The 24887-nt window shown below is 37.2% G+C and overlaps 1 protein-coding gene across 1 annotated transcript in view; it reads right to left on the bottom strand.

Moving 5' to 3' along the window:
• Nucleotides 1-24203, bottom strand: part of LOC142349269 (uncharacterized) — a 35755-nt gene extending 11552 nt beyond the window's left edge. The window contains exons 1-3 of the mRNA XM_075400717.1: nt 24190-24203; nt 6491-6621; nt 6168-6300 (exon numbers count right to left, since the gene is read on the bottom strand). Coding sequence (XP_075256832.1) covers nt 6168-6300; nt 6491-6601 — 244 coding nt within the window. The 5' untranslated portion in view covers nt 6602-6621; nt 24190-24203. The remainder of the gene's footprint in view (nt 1-6167; nt 6301-6490; nt 6622-24189) is intronic.
• Nucleotides 24204-24887: the final 684 nt, after the last annotated feature.

The following is a 24887-nucleotide window of genomic DNA, read 5'->3' on the forward strand; positions in this document are numbered from 1 at the left end:
GAAAGATTAAGAAGTTTCAGGAGGTCAAGAAAATAATATTCTGGAAATGACTTTACAAGATGTGTCGGAATGATGTCCAGTGGAGATGTACTGTTTGACGACGCCGAAATCAAATCTTTAAACTGACTCATCGACAACTCTGTGAGCGAATTCATTGAGTTAACTTCCGTTTTCAGAACTTCAGGACCTATCGCAGTGGGAATCGATGCAATAATACTTTCCACTTTAGATATAAAGAACTCGTTGAAGTCGTTTGCAAGCTGTTTTTTGTTTTCATATTTCGGGAGCTGTTCTACATCTTGACAAAGAAACAATTTTAAGGTAGCAAACTTTTTACGGCTACAATTTTCCATCAACGCATTCTCAATGTATAATCTACGCTTCTCTAAGAATTTTTCAAAATACATATGGTTAACATTTTCATATTCAGATTTCAGTACAGATGTTTCCGACTTTCTGTATTTACGCTCTGCTTTTCTCTTCTTTCGTTTCAATCTCAAAAGCTCGTCGTCAAAGAATGGTCATTGATGATTAGTTAATGTTTTTATTTTGAGTGGTAGAACGAAATCCAAAATATTATCAAACCTTAGATAAATATCCCATGCTTCATCAATACTTGAGGCAACATCAAACTTTAAGCACGACTTCAATAATTTAATAAAACCTTCAGAGTAAAATTTCTTCCAATTTCTATACATCAAACGTCGTTGAGATTTGCGTTGTTTCACACTGCTGAGCGAGAAACAAATAATCGAATGGTCCGAAGAAGTAATAAAGTTATTCGATTTAATATTAGTTGAAATATTGTTTGACGCAATAACATGGTCAAGAATCCCACCACTTCTATGCGTTTTCTCGGAGACGTACTTAGTCAGGCCGAAATCTTCAAAAAATGAGTTCCAAATTTTTGATGCATCGTTATTGACATTCAATGAAATGTTAAAATCACCCAGCAGAACAATCTTGTCGAATTGCAGCCTTTTCTCTTCAAAAAGAATAGCAAGGTGATCAATGAAAGATCTAACATTTAATGAAGGTGGTCGATAAACAGCGCTTACTAAATAAATGGTAGCCCCAACAGTTAAAGTGGCATAACAGCATTCAAAAAATTCAGAGGTAAACTTTTCAAATTTTCCAAATGGAGATCATATCTGTAAAAGAGGCAAATCCCACCTCCTCTTTTATTCACCCTTGGTGCACTATAGAAAAGAAACCCCGGGGGACAACACTGCTTTAGAATAAAATCGTCATCTGAGTTGTTCGTAATCCACGATTCTATAAATACTCCCAAACTAATTTCGTTTACTTCCAAGAGGGCATTTATATCTCGTTTTGTTCCTGACAGAGCGTGCGTTATGTAGACAAAAATTTAGTTCTGTAGATTTTTGTTTCGTCGATCTTTGTTTTAATGGAGGACTGGCTAGTAGTCAATTTTGATCCACTTTTTTAGCCAATCACGGGCGTCTTGATTCAGGTAAAATCTTGACACCGTGACATTTTCAGGCCAGAAATCAGGTAACTCAACTTTCTCTTCATCAAACTTAAATACACAATGGAAGGCTTTCAGGTGAGCTTCTGACTTCGAAATTTGGTGAATATGAAGTAATTCGAAGTTCTTTTCTACACAGAACTCCTCCATTTCTGATGCTGTTATGTTCTGACTCAATCGACCTACATATAAATGACGAGGCTTCGGGGGCTTCTTGACACCCTTGATGACTGCTGGACTTTTTGACACCCTTTATGACTGCTGGATTGGTGTTCGTTCCAGTTTTTACCTCCTTAGGTGATCTTTCTTTTCTCTGTAGTTTCAAATTCAAAATCATCCGCCTTTCTCTTTTTGTTTAATGTCGCACTGTGATAACTGGATGAGCTGTCGTTTCGATTCTTTCCGGGTCCGCTTTTTGCAGCTTTTAGAAAAGGAAATTCCGGTTTCTTTATCAACGCTATCTCATTGCGTAGCATTGTCTCGCGGATCAAAGAATCAACACAATCGAGTTTTTCCTCAACGGCCGTAATTCTGTCCAGCGCAGATAGTTCTGCAGTAAAGCTAGGAGTACAACCAGTAGATCATTCCTTTGATATTTGCTTGATACCAAATATGGAATCGTAGATAATTCTCGTATAATATCTTCCGCCGGAATCTGAAATCCCCGGTAACTGGGGCTACCCAAACAAAGTCCGGCCACTGAAACCACAGTATTTAACAACAATCAAGGGCTGAAACATAATTAAATAGCCTCCCGAGTGCACTTGGAGAGTATTTAATAAGTTTATCACAACAATTAGGCTAAACGCGTGTAATATATAGGATTACCATTTTTCATCCCCCAAACACACAGAAACATAAATCAACTCGCATCGCAAGAACTGCTCTCAATTAACAGGCGGCATGGTGTTAACTAGAAATTTTTATCCTATCTAAATTGAGGAGCAAATCATTCATCACCTTAACCGGCACTGTTTCTGTAGAAAACTTCTTCTAGGCGCTTTGGTATTTGCTGAAGAATATTATTTTTGAAGTGATCACGTATTTGCACGTTCTAATAGTTTTGAAATGTAACTTGGGTTTGAGATAGGTCGATCACTTGAAAAATCTTCATTATCAGAATTTGCTTTCTTCAAGTGGGACTTAACAATGGCCATTTTATAGGACTGGGGGAAACATCCCGCCTTCAGCGAAAGATTAAGAAGTTTCAGGAGGTCAAGAAAATAATATTCTGGAAATGACTTTACAAGATGTGTCGGAATGATGTCCAGTGGAGATGTACTGTTTGACGACGCCGAAATCAAATCTCTAAACTGACTCATCGACAACTCTGTGAGCGAATTCATTGAGTTAACTTCAGTTTTCAGAACTTCAGGACCTATCGCAGTGGGAATCGATGCAATAATACTTTCCACTTTAGATATAAAGAACTCGTTGAAGTCGTTTGCAAGATGTTTTTGTTTTCATATTTCGGGAGCTGTTCTACATCTTGACAAAGAAACAATTTTAAGGTAGCAAACTTTTTACGGCTACAATTTTCCATCAACGCATTCTCAATGTATAATCTACGCTTCTCTAAGAATTTTTCAAAATACATATGGTTAACATTTTCATATTCAGATTTCAGTACAGATGTTTCCGACTTTCTGTATTTACGCTCTGCTTTTCTCTTCTTTCGTTTCAATCTCAAAAGCTCGTCGTCAAAGAATGGTCATTGATGATTAGTTAATGTTTTTATTTTGAGTGGTAGAACGAAATCCAAAATATTATCAAACCTTAGATAAATATCCCATGCTTCATCAATACTTGAGGCAACATCAAACTTTAAGCACGACTTCAATAATTTAATAAAACCTTCAGAGTAAAATTTCTTCCAATTTCTATACATCAAACGTCGTTGAGATTTGCGTTGTTTCACACTGCTGAGCGAGAAACAAATAATCGAATGGTCCGAAGAAGTAATAAAGCTATTCGATTTAATATTAGTTGAAATATTGTTTGACGCAATAACATGGTCAAGAATCCCACCACTTCTATGCGTTTTCTCGGAGACGTACTTAGTCAGGCCGAAATCTTCAAAAAATGAGTTCCAAATTTTTGATGCATCGTTATTTACATTCAATGAAATGTTAAAATCACCCAGCAGAACAATCTTGTCGAATTGCAGCCTTTTCTCTTCAAAAAGAATAGCAAAGTGATCAATGAAAGATTTAACATTTAATCAAGGTGGTCGATAAACAGCGCTTACTAAATAAATGGTAGCCCCAACAGTTAAAGTGGCATAACAGCATTCAAAAAATTCAGAGGTAAACTTTTCAAATTTTCCAAATGGAGATCATATCTGTAAAAGAGGCAAATCCCACCTCCTCTTTTATTCACCCTTGGTGCACTATAGAAAAGAAACCCCGGGGGACAACACTGCTTTAGAATAAAATCGTCATCTGAGTTGTTCGTAATCCACGATTCTATAAATACTCCCAAACTAATTTCGTTTACTTCCAAGAGGGCATTTATATCTCGTTTTGTTCCTGACAGAGCGTGCGTTATGTAGACAAAAATTTAGTTCTGTAGATTTTTGTTTCGTCGATCTTTGTTTTAATGGAGGACTGGCTAGTAGTCAATTTTGATCCACTTTTTTAGCCAATCACGGGCGTCTTGATTCAGGTAAAATCTTGACACCGTGACATTTTCAGGCCAGAAATCAGGTAACTCAACTTTCTCTTCATCAAACTTAAATACACAATGGAAGGCTTTCAGGTGAGCTTCTGACTGTGAAATTTGGTGAATATGAAGTAATTCGACGTTCTTTTCTACACAGAACTCCTCCATTTCTGATGCTGTTATGTTCTGACTCAATCGACCTACATATAAATGACGAGGCTTCGGGGGCTTCTTGACACCCTTGATGACTGCTGGACTTTTTGACACCCTTGATGACTGCTGGATTGGTGTTCGTTCCAGTTTTTACCTCCTTAGGTGATCTTTCTTTTCTCTGTAGTTTCAAATTCAAAATCATCCGCCTTTCTCTTTTTGTTTACTGTCGCACTGTGATAACTGGATGAGCTGTCGTTTCGATTCTTTCCGGGTCCGCTTTTGCAGCTTTTAGAAAAGGAAATTTCGGTTTCTTTATCAACTCTATCTCATTGCGTAGCATTGTCTCGCGGATCAAAGAATCAACACAATCGAGTTTTTCCTCAACGGCCGTAATTCTGTCCAGCGCAGATAGTTCTGCAGTAAAGCTAGGAGTACAACCAGTAGATCATTCCTTTGATATTTGCTTGATACCAAATATTGAATCGTAGATAATTCTCGTATAATATCTTCCGCCGGAATCTGAAATCCCCGGTAACTGGGGCTACCCAAACAAAGTCCGGCCACTGAAACCACAGTATTTAACAACAATCAAGGGCTGAAACATAATTAAATAGCCTCCCGGGTGCACTTGGAGAGTATTTAATAAGTTTATCACAACAATTAGGCTAAACGTGTGTAATATATAGGATTACCATTTTTCATCCCCCAAACACACAGAAACATAAATCGACTCGCATCGCAAGAACTGCTCTCAATTAACAGGCGGCATGGTGTTAACTAGAAATTTTTATGTCTACAAAAGGGAAGGTACCCGACAAAGGTTCGAACCCTCGACCCTCAGAATAGCAGTCCTTCTTACCAACTGCGCCATAACTTCTGACCACTAATTATCACAAGCGCTACGACAGTATCAATAAACAAACTTCAGATTGGAGAGCATTGGAGATCACGCAAAAATCAAAACCTTAAGCGTGAAAAAACTTAGTTGAAAGCTAAGATTGTTTTAAAACAGCGCAGAATCTGTAAAACTAAAACTTTGTTAAAAAAAGCACGTTTACAAAAAAAACATTTCAGACTTCGCTCGGGAGCAATGGATCATTTCAGATTGACAGCATTTGAGATCAGAAAAAAATCCGAGTTTTCTAGAAAAGCGCAGAATTAACAGTCCTCCATCTTACTAACTGCGCTATGACCACTACATAAAACCGTTTCTCACAATCGCATTTACTGATCATTAAAACTATTTTAGGTTGACAGCATTTTAGATCACGCAAAAATCAAACAGTAAAGCGTGATAAAACTTAAATTTGTCCTAAGAGTTTTCCAGAAAAGCGCATAACCTGTGAAGCTTAACTTTTGAGAAACACACGTTTACAATAAATACTTCAGACTCGTTCGAGAGCATTTAAAAATCACGTAGTATCCAGGACAGTAAATCCTCCCACTGAGGGTATATTTTCAAGCCCTCATAGCCTCGGGGTTACTGTAACTGAATACGTTTTTTGTCCCAGGTTCGATTCTCACACATCTACTTTGAGCGTTTTAGGTCATTGGCCTCTCTCGATATGTTCGCTTAACCATGCTGCTCAATGCGACTTTTAAATATGCGCTTCGAGAGGCCCCTTAAACATGTAAAAAATTTGTCCATTTTAGTGCTCACTCGTTTAATATATAGGAGGATGGGTATTTTTGGTAGTTTTAAATACGCTGCTGTGATGTTTCATAGTGGAGGGCTCACTGTTACGCCCATTAGGTGGATAATACCCCTTTTTTAAGGATTCTAAAAGCAGTCGGGATAACCTTAGCATAAAAGAGAAATAGAGACTCTGATGCTTAAAGTAGATGTATTCGGAAGAGCACTAACTTAATAGAATAATATCTCCAGCATTGATCCAGACTTTCTTTCGAAGTTTTCCTCGTATGTGACACAGCCTTCTCTTGCCAGAGTCGCCTAAATCTTCTGCCAGCAGTCGACCATTTCCCAGCATTTGAGTTACCTAAACGTAATCTGCGCCATTTACCTTCAATACTTCTTGCTCTTAAAAATTCGCAATTTCATGATCAAAGTAAATTCATTAAGCCATAAAAATGGATGTGAAGCGAAATTAGCGATGCTTCAATACTGGATCTCATATACAGACTGTCTCATACTTAGACCCAGTTTCAGACTAACGTCTTCCAGCTTACCTTTGCATATGCTTGGTCATGCGTAGCATATATGAGCTCTCTTTTGACTGGCTCATTTTCGTTCTTTCCTCGCCTTCTGTTTTTACCTCCTTTTCCTTTATTTTTAGGCATAGTTCAAATAGTTTGAATCTGAAAATTGCTAGCATTGACAAACAGGCTTCCGCTTTTTGTTGTTGCTGTGTATTCGCCAACGCACGCATACGATCACGGAACTAAGCTTTGAAATAGTAGATTGAATTATACAGCAAATCTCACTGAAAAACTTGAAGAACATAAATCTGTTATTCTGATAGACAATTTTGATTCTGTTCAAATTTTATAAAAGTTAAAGCGGCCAAAAACAGATACCAACTTCAACGGCATTTGAATCGTTCTAGGATGTAACCTTCAAGAACAGACGATTGTAATCGGTCGGATTAGTCCCCGGATTACGCGACTCACAGTGAAACGCCTTCAGGAGTTAGCAGCTACTTACAATTGACATCACTTGCCTCACCGATACCTGGCTGACCGATGACATACCGGATGAAGCCCTCTTCCTCCGCGGATACGAAATCCATAGGAAGGACAGACCATCGTGCAACCACAAAACAATACATGGAGGAGTCCTAATTGCAATCAAAGACCTGCCACACAAAAGAGTAAACATCTGGTCAGAGCCGAAAGAAAAAGACATTGAACTCGCCGCAGTTGAACTACCTAAAAGACCAAGACCAACAAAACTTTGCTGCATATACAACCCACCGAAAAACAGTCCATAGAGCCAGAAAAAACGATCTCGAAGCCTTTCTAAACGAACTAAAGGGAACAGCAGCAGAACAAGAATCCACGATTGTCATCACTGGTGATCTTAACCTTGACACAGCTGATTGAGAGAGCATGACGTCCGACAAGTAGGAGGAAAATGTGGTCCGCAATCTTGACGAAATGAACTTACAAGAAACCATACCACATGGAGACAAACCACCCTTAAATGTATTGCTCACGCAGTCATCTGAAAGCATCGAAATCGCCCAAATAGATACAAAATTCGAAGCAGTGTACTCTGTTAACGGAAAGCGATGCTCCGACCACCGACCATTCCAAATCACCATATCGACAGACATATCCACCAAGCCACCGCCACCCAAAATCCAACATGAGTATCAAAAAACCGACTGGCAAAAAATGAACACTTACATCCATTCACGCCATACTGTTATAGAAGCATTGATGAACTAGTGATGCAATGGTACAATTGGTTCCAAGAGATCATCGACAACCACATCCCCCAGGTTAACTATCACCGACCCCAACTTCCACCCTGGGTAACCCCTCCCACCAAATCAAAACGCTGAACACCATGAACAGGAAATATGAACGAAAACCGAATCTGTCTCTCCTCTTGAAAATGAAAAGGAAAGAAAAAGCCATCAAAGACCGGATGTTAAAAGACCAAACTCCATACGAAGAAACACTCTTCAAAGGAAAACGTATGTCCGACTTGCAAAAATACCTCAATTCTCTCCACAAGACAAAACAACTCCCTGACGAAATGTACCTCACCATCACTGCAAACGGACAATTCAAGAAGACAATTGCAAATACCGACACCGAGAATTGCAGTTTGTTCAACGACTTTTTCTCCAGTGTCCTCTTCGACAAAAGGCAAATACAGCAAGAAGAAGCATACCCAAAATCAAAGCTCAATTACTTTACCATCTTCGAAAACGAAATCGAAGAAACCCTGTGTGGCCTCCAGATAACCAAAGCTTGTTGACTAGATGACATTGGTATCATCATTTTAAGAAACACACCATCGTTAGCAAAATCCCTTGAACCAGTCTTCCAAACCTGCCTAAACAAAGGTAAATTTCCCGCTGGAAGATCTCTGAGATCACACCAGTATACAAAGAAAACGACCGCGCAGACATATCACAATACAGTCCAATCAGCTTACTCAAAAACGTGTCCAAGGTCTTTGAGAATATTCTCTTCGCCAGGATTTACCCCCTGATCGCACGCCAACTCAGAGACGAACAATACGGCTTTCGACAAGCACGAGCAGTAGTCTTGCAACTAGTAGTCTTTCTAGATGAGACTTTCCACCGCATGGACAACAAAGAATGCGGAGAAATCTTCGCCTTATATAACAACTTTTTCAAAGCTTTCGATAAGGTTACCCGCCAAAAACTCATATACAAGCTGGGAGACATAGGAATTGGTAGGAAATCATTGAAACTGCTCGCAAGCTATCTCACAGACGCAAAACAAAAGGTTAAAATTGGACAACAGAAGTCTGAAACGTCCAAGGTCACCAGTGCCGTACTACAGGGTGACCTTACCCAACTGCGTACAAAACACCGATATTTGGATACGCTGATGACTTCAAAGTTATAACCTGAAGTCTCCAATAAGCTGATCAAGCAACCAAATCCATTCAACAATGGAACAACGAAAACGATATGATCCTTAACCTGAACAAAAGCAAAATCCTGTCAATCAGAGGCGAAACCCCAACCACTGAAAAAATCATTGTCTAGAAATTGCGAAAAACCAAAAAGATCTTGGGGAAATCATGTGTTCAAACTTATCTTGGGCTGAAAACTTCCAAAAACGAGTTAGCAAGGGCTGGAGATCCTTCTATGCACTAAAGAGAAACATTGCACCCATCGCAAACCTGCCTACCAAATGCTTTTATTGGTTATGTTGTACCAGTATTCACCTAAGCATCTCAGGTGTGGTACCCCTCCAAACTTGAGTCCAAGGCACTCGAGAGAGTACAAAAAAAAGCCACAAAATGGATATGCAGTTCAAGGGACGACTACAGCACACGACTGACCCGACTCAATATACACCCCATCTCCATTTACTTGGAACTGCATTAGCTCATGTTTCTTCTATATGTCATAAATGGAAACTACAACATCAATAGTTTGACGATGCCCAGCTTTAAATCAATAAAAACGAGAAAAAAGAAAGAATTTGAAGTTCCAAAACACAGACTGAGAAAATGCGACGAAAATTGCTTGATCCGAGTAACGAGACCATACAACATAGTGAGACAAACGACTGACAAACCACTGAGCAAGAAACTTCTGACGCAAATGTACTTGACATTTTTTCACAGACGCTACAATGAACTTGACAGCTGCAGCTGGAGAGTCTTGTGCAACTTTGGAAGCTGTAACCCCCTTAAAAAACTTGTGCTAGATGATAAATGAAATGGTTAAACAACCAAGGGCGAGACGCTATAGCCTCTCCTACAACTACTATTACTGCTACTACTACTACTACTACTACTACTACTACTACTACTACTACTACTACTACTACTACTACTACTACTACTACTACTACTACTACTACTACTACTACTACTACTACTACTACTACTACTACTACTACTACTACTACTACTACTACTACTACTACTACTACTACTACTACTACTACTACTACTACTACTACTACTACTACTACTACTACTACTACTACTACTACTACTGTTTCAACACTTTAATTCCAAATATGAAATAAAGGCACGGTTGGCAACAAATACAAATACAAATACAAATACAAACAAAACAAGAAGAGTTATTTGTTTGGTTATTCTGTGAAGTGCTGTACGACGAAATTGTTGAAGGCATTCTTTGACCCGGTTGCTGCTTTCTCCTGCAATCTGGTGAACGATACTTTGTTTCGTACACAGTCTCCTTCGATTTGACTCATCCACGTTTTCCGTTGCCCCCCAGGAGCGCGTCTGGCATGGGCGTATTGATCGGGCGGGTCCCAATCGAAGGCACTGCGGGCTAATCTTCCTGGTTCCATTCTCTGGATGTGTCCGTACCATTTTATCCGTTTGAGCATGATCATCGTGGATAGTTGGGGCATTCGTGATCTTGACATAATTTCTTCGTTCGTTGCTTTCTCCATATATGACACACGTAGAATTCTCCGAAGACAACCACAGTGGAAACTCTCAAGTTTTCTCTCCATTAATTTCGAAAGAGTCCAAGTCTCTGAGCTGTACAGCACGGCTGATAAAACGAGTGCTTTGTACAAATTGCACTTGAGGTGCACGCTGAGCTGCTTGCTCTTCCAGAGATTTTGGAAGTTAGCAAACCGTTGTCTACCTTCTGCAAGTTTGCAATTGACTTCCTGGAGGTCTCCATGCTTGAGGCTGACATATGATCCGAGATACTTGAACGCTTCTATGTTTTCAAACTCGTTTCCGATAACATCTTGTACTTTGCAGGAAAACACGCGTGTGGCAGCTGCTTTAGGTTTGCCACAGTATCTCGATTGGTGAACTTTTCGGCCATTGACTGTTTTGAACTTCCTTTCACACTTGTCACAGGTGAGGCTCGCCTCTAGTTGCTCGAACTTTGACTTGTCGACGACATTCTTTGACAAACCGGCTTTGCAGAATCTTGTTTGGTGCACTTTGCGTCCGGTAACTGTACTGAATTGCCGCTGACAGTTCTGACATCTTAAAGACTCTTGATCAGCCACCGCTGACCCACTCTCATTTTCTAGCGACTCTAAATCCGCTACTGCAGATTGTTGTTGTGAAGCTACCAACGCTGGCTTAGCCTCCGCTAAGCTTTTCAATCTGAGCTTCCGGCCATCTTGTGTTTACTACTACTACTACTACTACTACTACTACTACTACTACTACTACTACTACTACTACTACTACTACTACTACTACTACTACTACTACTGCTACTACTACTACTACTACTACTACTACTACTACTACTACTACTACTACTACTACTACTACTACTACTACTACTACTACTACTACTACTACTAATACTACTACTACTACTTCTACTACTACTACTACTACTACTACTACTACTACTACTACTACTACTAATAATAATAATAATAATAATTATAATAATAATAATTATTATGCATTGATACATAGGATTGTCGGAAAAACGGGTTGGTAAAGGGCGCATCCCTTGTGAAATTTCTCACAACACTGTGCATTAAATATTTTTATCAATATATATTGGGCTGTCAATGAGAATTAGATTCCAGTCAAGAATTAGGGCCGGTCATCATATGGCTCGGGCTCACGAGTACTGAATTGTGAATTGGACGATTGAGGCAGCTACTGTTTTAACCGCCCAAGCGCAGTATTTTGTATTTTCAGTTAACAAACTGAATGAATGAGTGCATGAATTGAATTTCTCCGATGCAGAACCAAAAGTTTTACAAAATGATCTTACAAAATTCAAAATATAGCACCGAATGGGACCCTCCAAAGCCAAGAGGCTGCATGCTTGTGCCCTTGGGGGCAAATAGTGAATATTTACCATACATCTCAAAAAAATTTTAGGTTACATGATCACTCCACTCCAAAATAAATGACAAACAACCATAATTGCACTACTGATAAACGCTACTAGTCTTCTCAACTTTAAAAGGCGCGGGAAATTTGCAAATGCTGCTAGACAAGGAGCGTTTCAATTTACTAATTCCAATAATAATAATAATTGATTCTAATAATAAATGAAACCTGAATCACAGAAACCACAGCAGACGAAGATTTGATGCTTGAAAATTACCAAAAACTCAATTTGTACAGGAAATCATTCAAGAACTACTCCAATCACGGTGGCTATCTCATCGCATTTCTAAGTTCTAGTTCAGCATCAAGAGATATTAGAATTCTACCTGACAGCTCCTTGTGATCAAAATATCTACTCCCGGCTACGAGTTCTTACTCTGTCTTCTTTACAACCCACCAAAGTTGCTGATTATCGTTGTCCCCCAGATTTTAATCAATTTTTCCTGTCTTTGGAACCACTAATTCAATTGAATTACCCCGTGTTATCTGTGGCGACTTTAATCTACAAAACACTAACTGGTCAATTTTTGAGAGTCAAGATCAGTACGAGTCAAATGTAACAAATATGTTTGAAGAAAATAATTTTACCCAGACTGTTAACTTCAAGACCAGAACCGAAAATGTCTTGGATCTAGTCTTCATCAGAAACCGCATTCCCATAGTTGCCAAAGATCATACATTTGATTCCCTTTTTGATGTTCCTCATCACAAAGCTGTCTCAATATCTTTTGATTTAACCACATACGAAACGAAGCACCCTATCAAAAAATATTTTAGCTTTTCCAGAGCCGACTTTGACAGTATCGGTACAAAAATTTTAAACCACCCCCTAGAGTTTACTTTTTTCTCCAATATTAACAACATGTGTCTCGAGTTTTACAAATACGTGGATAAAATGTTGCTTGAATTTGTGCCCCAACGGACTTTTCATAGGCAAGGTCTACCACCATGGATAACTCCCGAGACATTTAACTTGATGATAAGAAAACATACAAAAAGCAACTACTAAAAGGTAAATCTACTGAACAAAGATCATCAAATGTACGCAAGTTAGAGAACCAACTGATTAGTATAAAGGAGGAAAATTGCTGCTAATATCAAGAAAATTTCCTGAGCTCACGAGACCCTCAAGCAATATTCAAACATTTTAAAATCTGAAAAAGCAAAATTGTCTGCCAAGCGAACTACAGCATTCAAAAATTGTTGCAAAAAGTGGCCCTGAACGAGTCAAGTTACTGAATAATTATTTTCTTTCTGTATTTGCGACAAAAATTAGTTTATTTGTTGCAGACATAGACACAAATTTTACTGAAAAAGGCCATTTTGATGTTTCAGCAGTTACTATCGAGAAGATTATCACTGATCTGGATGTTAGTAAATTGCGAGGACCAGATGGTCTGCCACCTGTTCTATCAAAAACATTATCCAAATTCTTCCGTAATATTATGCGAGCTAAAAAACTTCCTGACGACTAGAAAATAGGAGCTGCCTCTCCAGTACTTGTGTCAAAGAATGCTTGTCCCAAAAGCTTGTCTCAAACAAGAGACGTATAACGCTACTAAACATAATTAGTAAATTACTGGAACAATGTATCTTCCTAGCGCTCTACGAATACTTTTCTAATTTCATTTCAAAAAGGCAGCATGGTTTATGGTTTTCTGAAAAACAAATCATTGGTCGACAACATCTTGTCGTTCCTGAATAAAAATTATGAAACTTTTGACAAAAAAACAAATTCTGAAATTTGAGCCTTTTACACAGATTTTTCTAAAACTTTCGACACCTTACCTTATTGTGAACTGCTCAAAAAATTGGCAGAAAATGGAGTTGGTGTCTGTCTTCTAGAACTCCTAATCGACTATCTCAAAAACAGAAAGCAATACGTTAGTGCAGATCACTATCGGTCCTCAGTGAAGCCAGTAACTAGTGCTGTACCCCAGGGTTCCAACTTAGTTCCCTTGCTTTTCTGTATTTTCATTAACGACTTGCTTGGCGTGCTGACATTCAGCACACCTTTGATGTACGCAGATGATCTGAAGATACTCTCTGTAGGCAATACTCAGACCAACATCCACAACAATCTGAACAATGTCTCGATTTGAGTTGAATCGAACAAAGTGACTTTTGCTGCTGACAAGTGTAAACAGTTGGTTTTTCGTGGTCACAGCAAAAGTTTCTGTCTAGGTGAAGAGATCGAACAAACTTCCGCAATGAAAGACCTGGTCTTAACCATTCAATGAAATGAGATTTTCTCTGCACATTGAATTCCGGACTTCTAAAGCAAAACAAATCAAAAGAAACCTGGCATTTGGAGTAAAATCAAAAGTAAAGATTGACATGTACAAGTCAATAGTTTTACCAATACTCACGTTTGCTTCGTAATGCCGGTCAGCAAATAGAGCCAAATGAAAAGTCTAGAAAATTTTCAGTACCGAGTTCAAAAATGGGCTGCTGCTGACTTTAGTAAGTCTTATCACGAGCTGTTTCAGTTTTTCCAGCTCTTGTCTTTGAACATGTTCCTACAACTTAAATATCTTCTGTATTTGTCAAAGCTGCTGCGAAAGAACAACTTAACCGATTAAGAAATAGAAGTATGCGAAAGGAACAAATCTAGAATAGGAGATTTAAAAAATCAGGATTAATCCACTACAAACAGAAAAATCGCGCCGGTATCTCCTGTTTAGAAAATCACTGTTCGCAAATTTGCCTCCCCAGGACGTGGACTTCATCTCTCTAGTGGGTCTGAAGCGCCTTCTCCCGAATTTTATGTGGAAACAGTTTGGAGCCAGATTCTGCTACTCAAACAGCTGCACATGGGCACTATATTGTGACTGCCACAACTGCCGCCAAAACTGGAATGACTCTGTGTAGTGAACCATCTGGGATCAATTTCCTTCAGCGCAAGCTGTAAATCACAATCAACAACAACAACAAGTCTTTCAAAAACATTTTTATTTATAATTATTCTATTCATTATATAGACTGTTAATTTCTTAACTGCAAAATCAGATAAATTAATAATTAGGGGGCCGTTTTGCGTTTTAATTTAACAAAAAATTGTAAAGAGCCAGACGTCTGTACTTGAGATTTTTTGAGCATTGTTTTTATTTTTAAGTACTTTAAGTTTACCTGCTGTGTTTGATCTTGTAAAACAAAATGTATTATTGCTAGAAGGTTTTCCAGTTACTTTGCTAGTTTTGACATAGATCAAAGTGTACTTTATGAGCTCTTTTAGGTATAGTTCGTATATGGATAGCACATTACTCTTCGAAAAATACTGATTAAAGTCTTCACATCGGCCTGTATAGTAAATTTTGCGTAAAATTTTTTTCTGAAGTACGTTTAATCGATTCAATTTGTTTTTTGAGGTGCATCCATACTGTAACAAACCAGTCAACTTTATATGCTGTATATGGCTTTTATAATAAACAAGCCAAAAATGATTTATGACACATTTTTCAATCGCTTAAGAAAAAAAATTGATGCGAAATCTTTTTAACAACTTTTTTTATATGACAATCATATTTGAATTCACGATCAGGCAAAACACATAGATATTTTACACATTCAATTTGATGTAAAGTCTTTCCGCTCAGAGTGACAACAAGACTAAGACTGGAAATATTTATCATTTGTGTTTTAGAAGAACTCAAACACAGCTTATTTACCCCAAACCAGGATGCAATCTGATTGAGCTCATCATTCAAAGCATAAGTATTTAAGAAAAATGGACTCATAAAGCAGATTTAGGTCATCTGCGAACATATACGGATCTAATTTGTCAAAACTTATAGACAAATAATTTATCTAAAGAACAATTAACAGTGGTCCTAAAGCAGAACCCTGTGGTACGCCAAATAGGATGACCTCTACTTGAGATAGGCAATTGCCTAATTTTCTGCCATTGGTTCTAGTTGTCAAATCGGATTTAAACAATTCCAATGTAACTCCTCTAACACCGTATTTAGAAAGTTTTTGAAGATGTTTAAGATGATTATTAGCGTCAAACGCTTTCTTAATGTCAAGTAAAGTTCACCAGGTAAATTTCCTTTGTACAAAACAAAGGCTCTATGCACGTTTAATCAGGGCATCAAATGTAAAGCTTTTGATTGGTAATCAAATTACTTTTTATTTAACACATTTTCACTCATTAGAGAGTTATAGAGACAGTTGAACATTGCCATTTCAAAAATGTTGCTCAATGTACAAAGCACTGATATGGGTCGATAATTCTTCCGTGTATTGGACAAACATTTGCATGTTTCAAGCAGTCAGACAAAAATACTTTTTATGTAGGACAGACAAACTAAGTACGAGACAGGATACGCAAAAGTATTTGCACACTGTATTAGAACCTTATTAGGAATTCTATCCAAACCAGTGGCTTTTTTAACATCAAAGCTTTGCAAAAAATTGAAAACTTCTGTATAGGTAAAAAGGAAAGATAAATAGACTTTCTGTTAATTGCTGAAATTATGTTAACTATATTTATTGGTGTTTCTATCGAGCTATTTATTTTCTTAGCAATGGAAAAAAAGTATCAATTAAAACAATCAGCAGCTTCGTGATCACTTTCAATGGTAGTTCCCTGTTAATTTTCAATCAATATTAGATCATCTATGCTTTTTTCATTAATTGAGCTCAACTTTTTTATAAAACGATCGCTTACAGTTTAATAGTCTTTCGATTTTTTGACACTGTTTTCTATGAAGACACTGTTTTCTATTTAAGCGAAGAAGTTTGTTTATTTATTTGTAAGCATTACATATTTAGTTTGTATTTTAGAATTAGGGCACTCGACCAAGTTTTTTTCCTTTTTCTAATAAAATTTTTTAAACTATTGTTTACCCACGGACATTTTATGTTTTATTCGTTTTTGTTTCTATTACAGCAGTTTCGTCTATCGGATTTTTTAATAATTTTAATAGGGTTCTTTGTACATTTCAAGGGCAATCATTATAATAAGAACTAGTCATCTTAGATGCCAGTAGGTTCCAGAAATCATTTAGGGCATTCATATTGTTAAAAATGAGTACCGTTTGAGTGTCATTTTTTTAACTTCATTTTTAGTTGACCACTCAAAACTTGTATTAATTGCATAATGATCAGTAATGCTTGGAAAATTAACACAACATCCAACGGAATTAACTACTTCATTAAAAAGCACGTGATCAGTTAATGATGTGGTGGTATTTGTTACTCTCGTAGGAAAATTCTAGGCGTTGAGTGAAACCATTTTGTGTAATTATTGCATAGTATTCGTCAACAAATTTAGAATTTTGAATTAAATCTATGTTGAAATCAACAAATATAATAAATTTTAGGTCAAGCTATTGTAGACATCTAAGTAGTAATTCAAAACCGTTTAGAAAATCATGGTAGTTAGTGGATGGTGATTTGTAGATACAGCAAAGTATTACATTTTGGTATTAAGACATCGAATAGTTGGTGAAGTGAAACAGAGATCGCTTGGTATACTACATATATGACTTCATATACTACCGTTGCGTCAACATAATTAGCAACACCGTTGCTTTTATTCGTGCTTTCTGAAAATACCAATTTATATCCGGATAAATTATTGAGGTTGAAAAGAAAATCAGACGGCAACCAGTTTTCCGAAAGACACATAGCAATGGCGTTGTCATTTTTATCGATTATGATGATTTGTTTTAATTCGTCCAAAATTTTCTCTAGTGATCTTATGAGGTTAGCGTAAAACACAGAAGCCTTCAATTTATTGTTAAGCTTGTTTTTGGCTGTTTGAAACACATTGCACCTTTGGCGGATCCAACTTCAAAAACGCTGGTTAAAACACTAATCAAACAGCGAGCCACCCATTCCTATAGTTTAAACAAGTTGGTGAATTCAAGTTTATCAGATGATTTCAGATACACGATTATTTTTTCATATACACTACTCACCCTCGCAGCCTCTTCTTTTTGTCTAATATAGTAGATGACCTTACCTCTTAGTGGTGTCACTTCATCATTATTGACCACTCGCTGGCCCAGCAGAAGTCAACTTTTTGGCACACATCTTTGTTTTTATTCTTCAACCACTCCAGAGATTCGTCTATTATCCCTCCTACCGTATTGCTCTAACGCAACAGGATGAAAGGCACCAGTTGAGGCTTGCGATTAAACTTCTTTCGAAGAATCGAATTCTTCTGTTGCCGGTTTAGCTGAGCAAAATCCAGAGTGAAAAGATCAAGTCAACAAGTCTATGGGGATTTTATTCGGTAGCCCAACTAGTGTCCATAGAACACATCGATTGTCTTTATCCACACAAGTGCACTCGACGAGTTGAAGGCTTCCAGCATCGAAGTCATTTTCCCTCGAGACTAAGTTTTTTTGCAAACTAAGAGGCATTGTTGGTTGATAATTTTTTCCATTGTTCCAATAATTTGAGAACAACGTGTCGCCCAAGCACTCCCCTGAAATACTTGACAGGTTCATCGCAACAGTTAGATAGATGTGTTCTAGACACAGGACAGTGTAGATCGATTTGTTTATCACAACAGTTGAATATTTTTCTTATAATTAATATGGCTTTGCGACAGTTTCTCGTCGATTAAAAGTCCGCGAATTTTAACGAAGAAGTAGCACAACATTTTTGTTACAGACACAAAAAGATTCAATAATAGAGCTTACTTTTAGGCAAGTTGTCATTTAATATTTCATAATAATTCTAGAAGTCTTCTTTTCAAGTTATTGTTTTCGAAAAAATTTATTTTCTTTTAGACGCTGCGCTTCAAATCGAATTTTTGGCAGTATAATCCTTGATCTTCTTCCGGCCCATTGAATAACTTAATGGTTGCGCAAGTCGACATCGTACTTTCCTGACACTATGCTGCTAAAAAGTAGAAGATCTTTCAGGAAATTAAAGTAGAAATAAAAAAAAGTTAAAGACCAATTAGTCTAATTTTAAATTAAAAAATGATCGTTTTCGCTATTACTAGCATCGTCAAGTTATCAATTTTACTCTATGAGTGTTTTTAAACAAAATGTAACATTCACTAAAAAGATTCCATTTTTGAGTTCTTGGAATTGAACCACTTGTTTAAATTGAATTTTCGGATTTTCGAAAATCTACGATTTTGATCTTTCGAAATTTGTCGCCGGTTTTTTTCTCATTTTTGAAATATCGAGGGACTATCTTCAAATCTTCAAACAATAGTGTGTTTTTTCCCTTTACTTCATATATTTTCACGAACAGTTTTTCCTCGAACATTTTTTTCACTTGAGTGTCAGCTCCCGACCCTGGTATTCGTCGCAGGTGTTCAACTTCGGATTCCGCTGCCTTATGTGCAATGCCTCCACGATAATCAATTTTTCAGTGTTGCTGTACTGGTCAATGATTCGCCAATCAAAAACCTTTGACAAACCGCAGCAAAAGCTAACAAGCTGTCCGACCGGAAAATCAAGTCTCTGGTGCTCTGTTGTTCTCGTGGTAATATAATGGCAAGTCTGGCCGATATAAGTGGATTCAGATCCACTGTATAAATTTCATAAACCACGTGGGATTTCAGATTTTCTTCGAATTTTGACTTGAGCGGAGTTTCTTCTGTAATTTCTTTCAAGTGCACGCTTAAATTACCTCTGTATTGCATTAAAATGGTGGAGATTTCCTCTCGACTATTTTTTGCCAATGAAATAGATTTTTACTTGGTATTTGAGGCTTTTTGTTCCCCTATCACAAAAGTTTCGAGAGCATCGTTCACAATTTTTGCAGTCCAACTGTTAGGGTACTGGTTTTTACAAAAAAAATCCTGATTTGTTTCAAGTGCCTCATCAAAATTTTTCCAGTCGCTCGTGCAACGGAAAAGCCTATGCACATTGCCTTGCACCTTATTTCTCTTGTTTTGCAAGGGGGAACAACTACGAAAAACTATAAATGTAGAAGTATCAGTAAGCTTACGGTACCTTTTGCATGAAATTTTACTTTCCTTGCTTACCCATATATTCATGTCAAGAGAGGCCAATTTGCGGTTTGCTTCTACATTCTCTAATGTAAACTGAAAATTATTGAGCAATGCTTTAACTTTTTGAGCAATTCTTGGCTTCCTCTTTTTGCGTCAACATATCCTGCTCTCTAATTTGAGTTCAGTATTTGGTAATTTGTTGCAGTGGCTAGAGACCCAATCGATTTCCACCATTATATTTTATTCTTCATTGCTTATTTTCTGGTACTTCGCATGAAACCATTTTCCGCAGAGTTCACATTCAACTACTTTACTATATCAAACTAATTTTCTTGAACAATCAGGGCATTTCTCACTGGGATTTTTCAAAACCTCTGCTTTTAGTGTTTCTTCGAACGATTTCATCTAAATGTTTGCCTCGGTGACCACCAAAGATGCGCTCAATGCTAGGCCGTCAACTTGGTAGTAAAGTTTAATGTTTAGTTTAAAAAGAGTAGTCGTCAAAACCAATTTTAACAGAATTTTTATTGTTGATCTTTCTAAATCTGGAGCGTGGTGAATTGAGAGAAAGCATATTAGAGTTTTTTCTATCGCTTTTCGAACAAGGCGTTTCTGTTTATTAACTTTTACGTCTAATGAGACTATCTGTTTGTCAATTTATATGTGCATCAAGTGGAGATGTTTCAATGTTTGCTCTGGGTAACTTCTCAAAAAGTAGCGTTAAAAATTTGTTTCCTCATTTCTAGCAAGGTGCTGTTTTTTTGCTATCTCTAAAATTCCTTAGTTCTTCCGTTAACAATCTTAAGTGGAACCTATGCACCGCTTGATCAGAAAAAGATCTGTTTTCGGAACAAGAAACTTTGGAACAACGGGAATCAAAAATTTATTCGAACAGCGTTCCAAAAAATGTTCCTTAATTTGCCTTCACGATTTTTCCCAAACACTTCACGTGTTCTAAGTACGCCTTCCATTTCTCTCGTTTTCAAAAAGCAAATCTCATCCAAACGACCGGCATTATTTGAGCAGACATCAGTATCTTGCACAGAAAGTGCACCAGAACTACTCCATATTTTCTATATGATAGTATTTATTACATGAAAAAAAGGAACCTGCAGCCAGAATCCTCATGATGCTCTCAAAATTTTATATTTTTAAGAACATCTTCATAATTGCTTTTCGGTCGGCTCTTTATGAATGAACTGGCGTAATAGAATTAAAAAAGAATATAGTCTATTTAGTCAGATGACCGGCTCTACTGTAGCAGACATCAGCATCTCACACAGGAAGTTCACCAGAACTACGGACAGTACCGTCCGTAAGTAACCGGTTGGCTTCTTTAGCTAGACGCTTTTGTCTGGCTTTTCACTGTTTATCACCTACTTTCAGTTTACCTCTAGCTTTGTTCAAGAAACGTGTAAGGTCGTCCGAGTGCTTCCACGCAAATTCTAGGTTGTGCAATTCTTGTGATAATTCCTGATGCAGTGTTTTATACTCTCTTAGACACCAAGTGAATCACAGTTTCCTTCGTGAGATGATACGCTTTGTTACCTGATTGATCATGATTACAGTTGTAAGCATGTACTTAAGAATATCTGGTGCCCCTTCTCGTTTGTAGTGGATAATAATAGCCTGGAATCGAAAGCTGTTACTCCTCAAGTAAATGCACAGCTTTTCAGGTGGAAAAGGGCTTTTCGTTTGATCGATGCTTAGTAGTCAGGGTACTTTTTCTTGTGTTGTGTCAAATAACTAATTTTCTTGAACAATCAGTGCATTTCTCAATGGGATCTTTCTTCAAACCTGTATTAGGACTACAACCCTCTGCTTTTAGTTTTTCATCAAAAAATTTCATCTAAATATTTGCCAATATGACCGCCAAAGATGCGGTCAAAGCTAGGCCGTCTACTTGGTAGTACAACTTGATGTTGCATTTGAAAAGAATATTCGTCAAAGCCAATTTTAACAGAAGTTTTTTGTTGATCTTTCCAAATCTGGAGCGTAGTGAAATGAGAAATGGCATCTTAGAGTTTTTCTATCGTTTTTCGAACAAGGCGTTTTTGTGTATAAACTTTTACGTCTGATGAGATTATCTGTTCGTCAATTTATATGTGCATCAAGTGGAGATATTTCAATGTTTGCTCCGGGTAACTTCTCAAAAAGTATTGTTAAAAATTTGTTTCCTCATTTCTAGCAAAGTGATGTTTTTTGCAATCTCTAAAATTCCTTAGTTCTTCCGTTAACAATCTTAAGTATAACTTATGCACCGCTTGCTCAGAAAAAGATTTGTTTTCGGAACCAGAAACTTTGGAAAATCGGGAATCAAAAATTTATTCAAACAGCGTTCAAAAAGATGTTCTATAATTTGCCTTCACGATTTTTCCCAAACACTTCACGTGTTCTAAGTACGCCTTCCATTTTTCTCGTTTTCAAAGAGCAAATCTCATCTAAATGGCCGGCATTATTTGAGCAGACATCAGTATCTTGCACAGAAAGTTCACTAGAACCACGGACTGTACCGTTAGTAAATAACCGGTTAGTTTCATTAGCTGGACGCTTTTGTCTGGCTTTTCGCCGTTTTCTAGCTTTGTTCAAGAATCAAGAAACGTGTAAGGTCGTCCGAGGGCTTCCACGCAAACTCCAGGTTGGTCAATTTTTGTGATAATTCCTGATGCAGGGCTTTGTATTCTTTTAGACACCACTTGAATCACAGTTTCCTTCGTGAGATGATATGCTTTGTTACCTGAATGATCATGATTCCTGTTGTACGCAAGTAATTGTGTGGCAGGATGTCCTGTTTGCTTTTGTTTGTAACAGTATTTATTACATGAAAAAATCGAACCTGCAGCCAGAATCTTCAAGATGCTCTGAAAATTTTATATTTCTAAGAACAACTTCATAAATGATTTTCTGTCGGCTCTTTATAAATGATTTGGCGTAATAGAATTTAAAAAGATTAAAGCCTATTTAGTCTAAATCTATATTTAAAGACAAACGGGTTTCGCTATAACTAGCGTAGTCATGTAATCAACTTTACTCTATGAGTGTTTTTAAGCAAAATGTAACAATCGCTACAAAGATTTAAATCTTTGAGTTCTTGGAACTGATCCATTTGTTTATATCGAATTTTTGAGCTTTCTAAAATCTCTGATTATTATCTTTCGAAACTTTTGTCTCAATTTTCCCCACTTCTGAAATTTTGAGGGACTATCTTCCGACAAGAGCGTGTTTTTTCGCTTTTCTTCATTTATTGTTCGCAAACATTTTTCCGAACAAGCCAACTCACATGTCAAACTAATACTTGAGTAGTGGCAGTATATTGCTTTGAACAATAGCTTCTTTTTCAATGGTTATACAGTTTCCTTCGAGAGATAATATGCTTTTTTACCTGAATGATCATGATTCCAGTTGTAAGCAAGTCCTTAAGAATATCTGGTGCCCCTTCTCGTTTGTAGAGGATAATAATAGCCTGGAATTGAAAGTTGTTACTCCTCAAGTAGTTGCACAGCTTTTCAGGTGAAAAGGGCTTTTCGTTTGATAGATGCTTAGTAGTCAGGGTACTATTTCTAGAGTTGTGTCAAATAACTAATTTTCTTGAACAATCAGTGCATTTCTCAATGGGATCTTTCTTCAAACCTGTTTTAGGACTACAACCCTCTGCTTTTTGTTTTACTTCAAAAAATTTCATCTAAATGTTAGCCAATGTGAGCGCCAAAGATGCGCTCAATGCTAGGCCGTCAACCTGGTAGTACAATATGTTGTTGCATTTGAAAAGAATACTCGTCGAAGCCAATTTTAACAGAAGTTTTATTATTGATCTTTCTAAATCTGGAGCATGATGAATTGAGAAAGGCATCTTAGAGTTTTTTCTATCGCTTTTTGAACAAAGCGTTTTCGTGTGTAAACTTTTACGTCTAATGAGATTATCTGTTCGTCAAATTTTATATGCATCAAGTGAAGATGTTTCAATAATGCTCCGGGTAACTTCTCAAAAAGTAACGTTAAAAATTTGGTTCCTCATTTCTAGCAAATGGCTGTTTTTTTAATCTTTAAAATTCTTCTAAAATCTTCAAAAATTTATTCCAACAGCGTTCAAAAAATTTTCTATAATTTGCATTCACGATTTTTCCCAAACATTTCACGTGTTCTAAGTACGCTTTCCATTTTTCTCGTTTTCAAAGAGCTAGTCTCATCCAAATGACCGGCATTAATTGAGCAGACATCAGAATCTTGCACAGAAAGTGCACCAGAACTAAGGATTTTACCGTTCGTAAGTAACCAGTTGGCTTCCTTAGCTGGATGCTTTTGTCTGGCTTTTTGCTGTATATTACCTACTTTCCGTTTATCTCTACTTTTGCTCAAAAAAAACGTGTAAGATTGTCTGAGTGCTTCCACAGTTGGATGATAAGTCTTTCTATGCCTTCACTCTAAATTTAATAAGTTTAGAGTCCTTGGAAGGCTGAGAAATCTTGTTATTTCGTAGGCAACTAGCTCCTATGTAATATAGTTTTTGCGACCAGTGTCTAAGAACTAAAGACTCTAAAACTGGTGCCGATGGCATAAAACATTGAAAATGTGTGTATAATCAACACAATGCAGAAGCAGAAATTGAACTTTGGACGCAAATTGAACGTACTTGATGAAATTCTGCTCTTTCGGAAAGATCTCAAGACTTTCTTTTAAAAGTTTTTGTTGAATGCGTTGCTGTCAACAATAAAACTAATGTTCCGAAAGCGCTATCGTCTGGTGCGATCAGTGGGTGTCTTAACACACTGCTTCTGCAGCCTTTAGAGGTGTTGAAAACACAGCTGTATTTGGATAGAAATCTAAAGTTGGATAATGTCAGTCAACATTTATTCCATCAATGCGGACCGCAAGGTGAGCAGTGATTTTTATTGTCATCGGATTCAAAAATTTCTACTATATGACAATTTTTTGGTTATAACGTTGTCGGAAAAATTGCAGATAATTAAGCAAAATCGTCGCTTCCCATTTAATTTCCCATACAAAGTGTTGTCAACATACGGAACGGAGATGTTGTAATTACAAGGTAGTAGTGATTAAGCCTGTTTACTGATTGCGTCTTTGCGCTTCGTATCGAATCTCTGGCAGTATAACTCTAGGTCTTC

This window comes from Convolutriloba macropyga, chromosome 11 (assembly GCF_964194025.1).
Source record: "Convolutriloba macropyga chromosome 11, txConMacr16.3, whole genome shotgun sequence".
Taxonomy (NCBI): Eukaryota; Metazoa; Xenacoelomorpha; order Acoela; family Convolutidae; genus Convolutriloba; species Convolutriloba macropyga.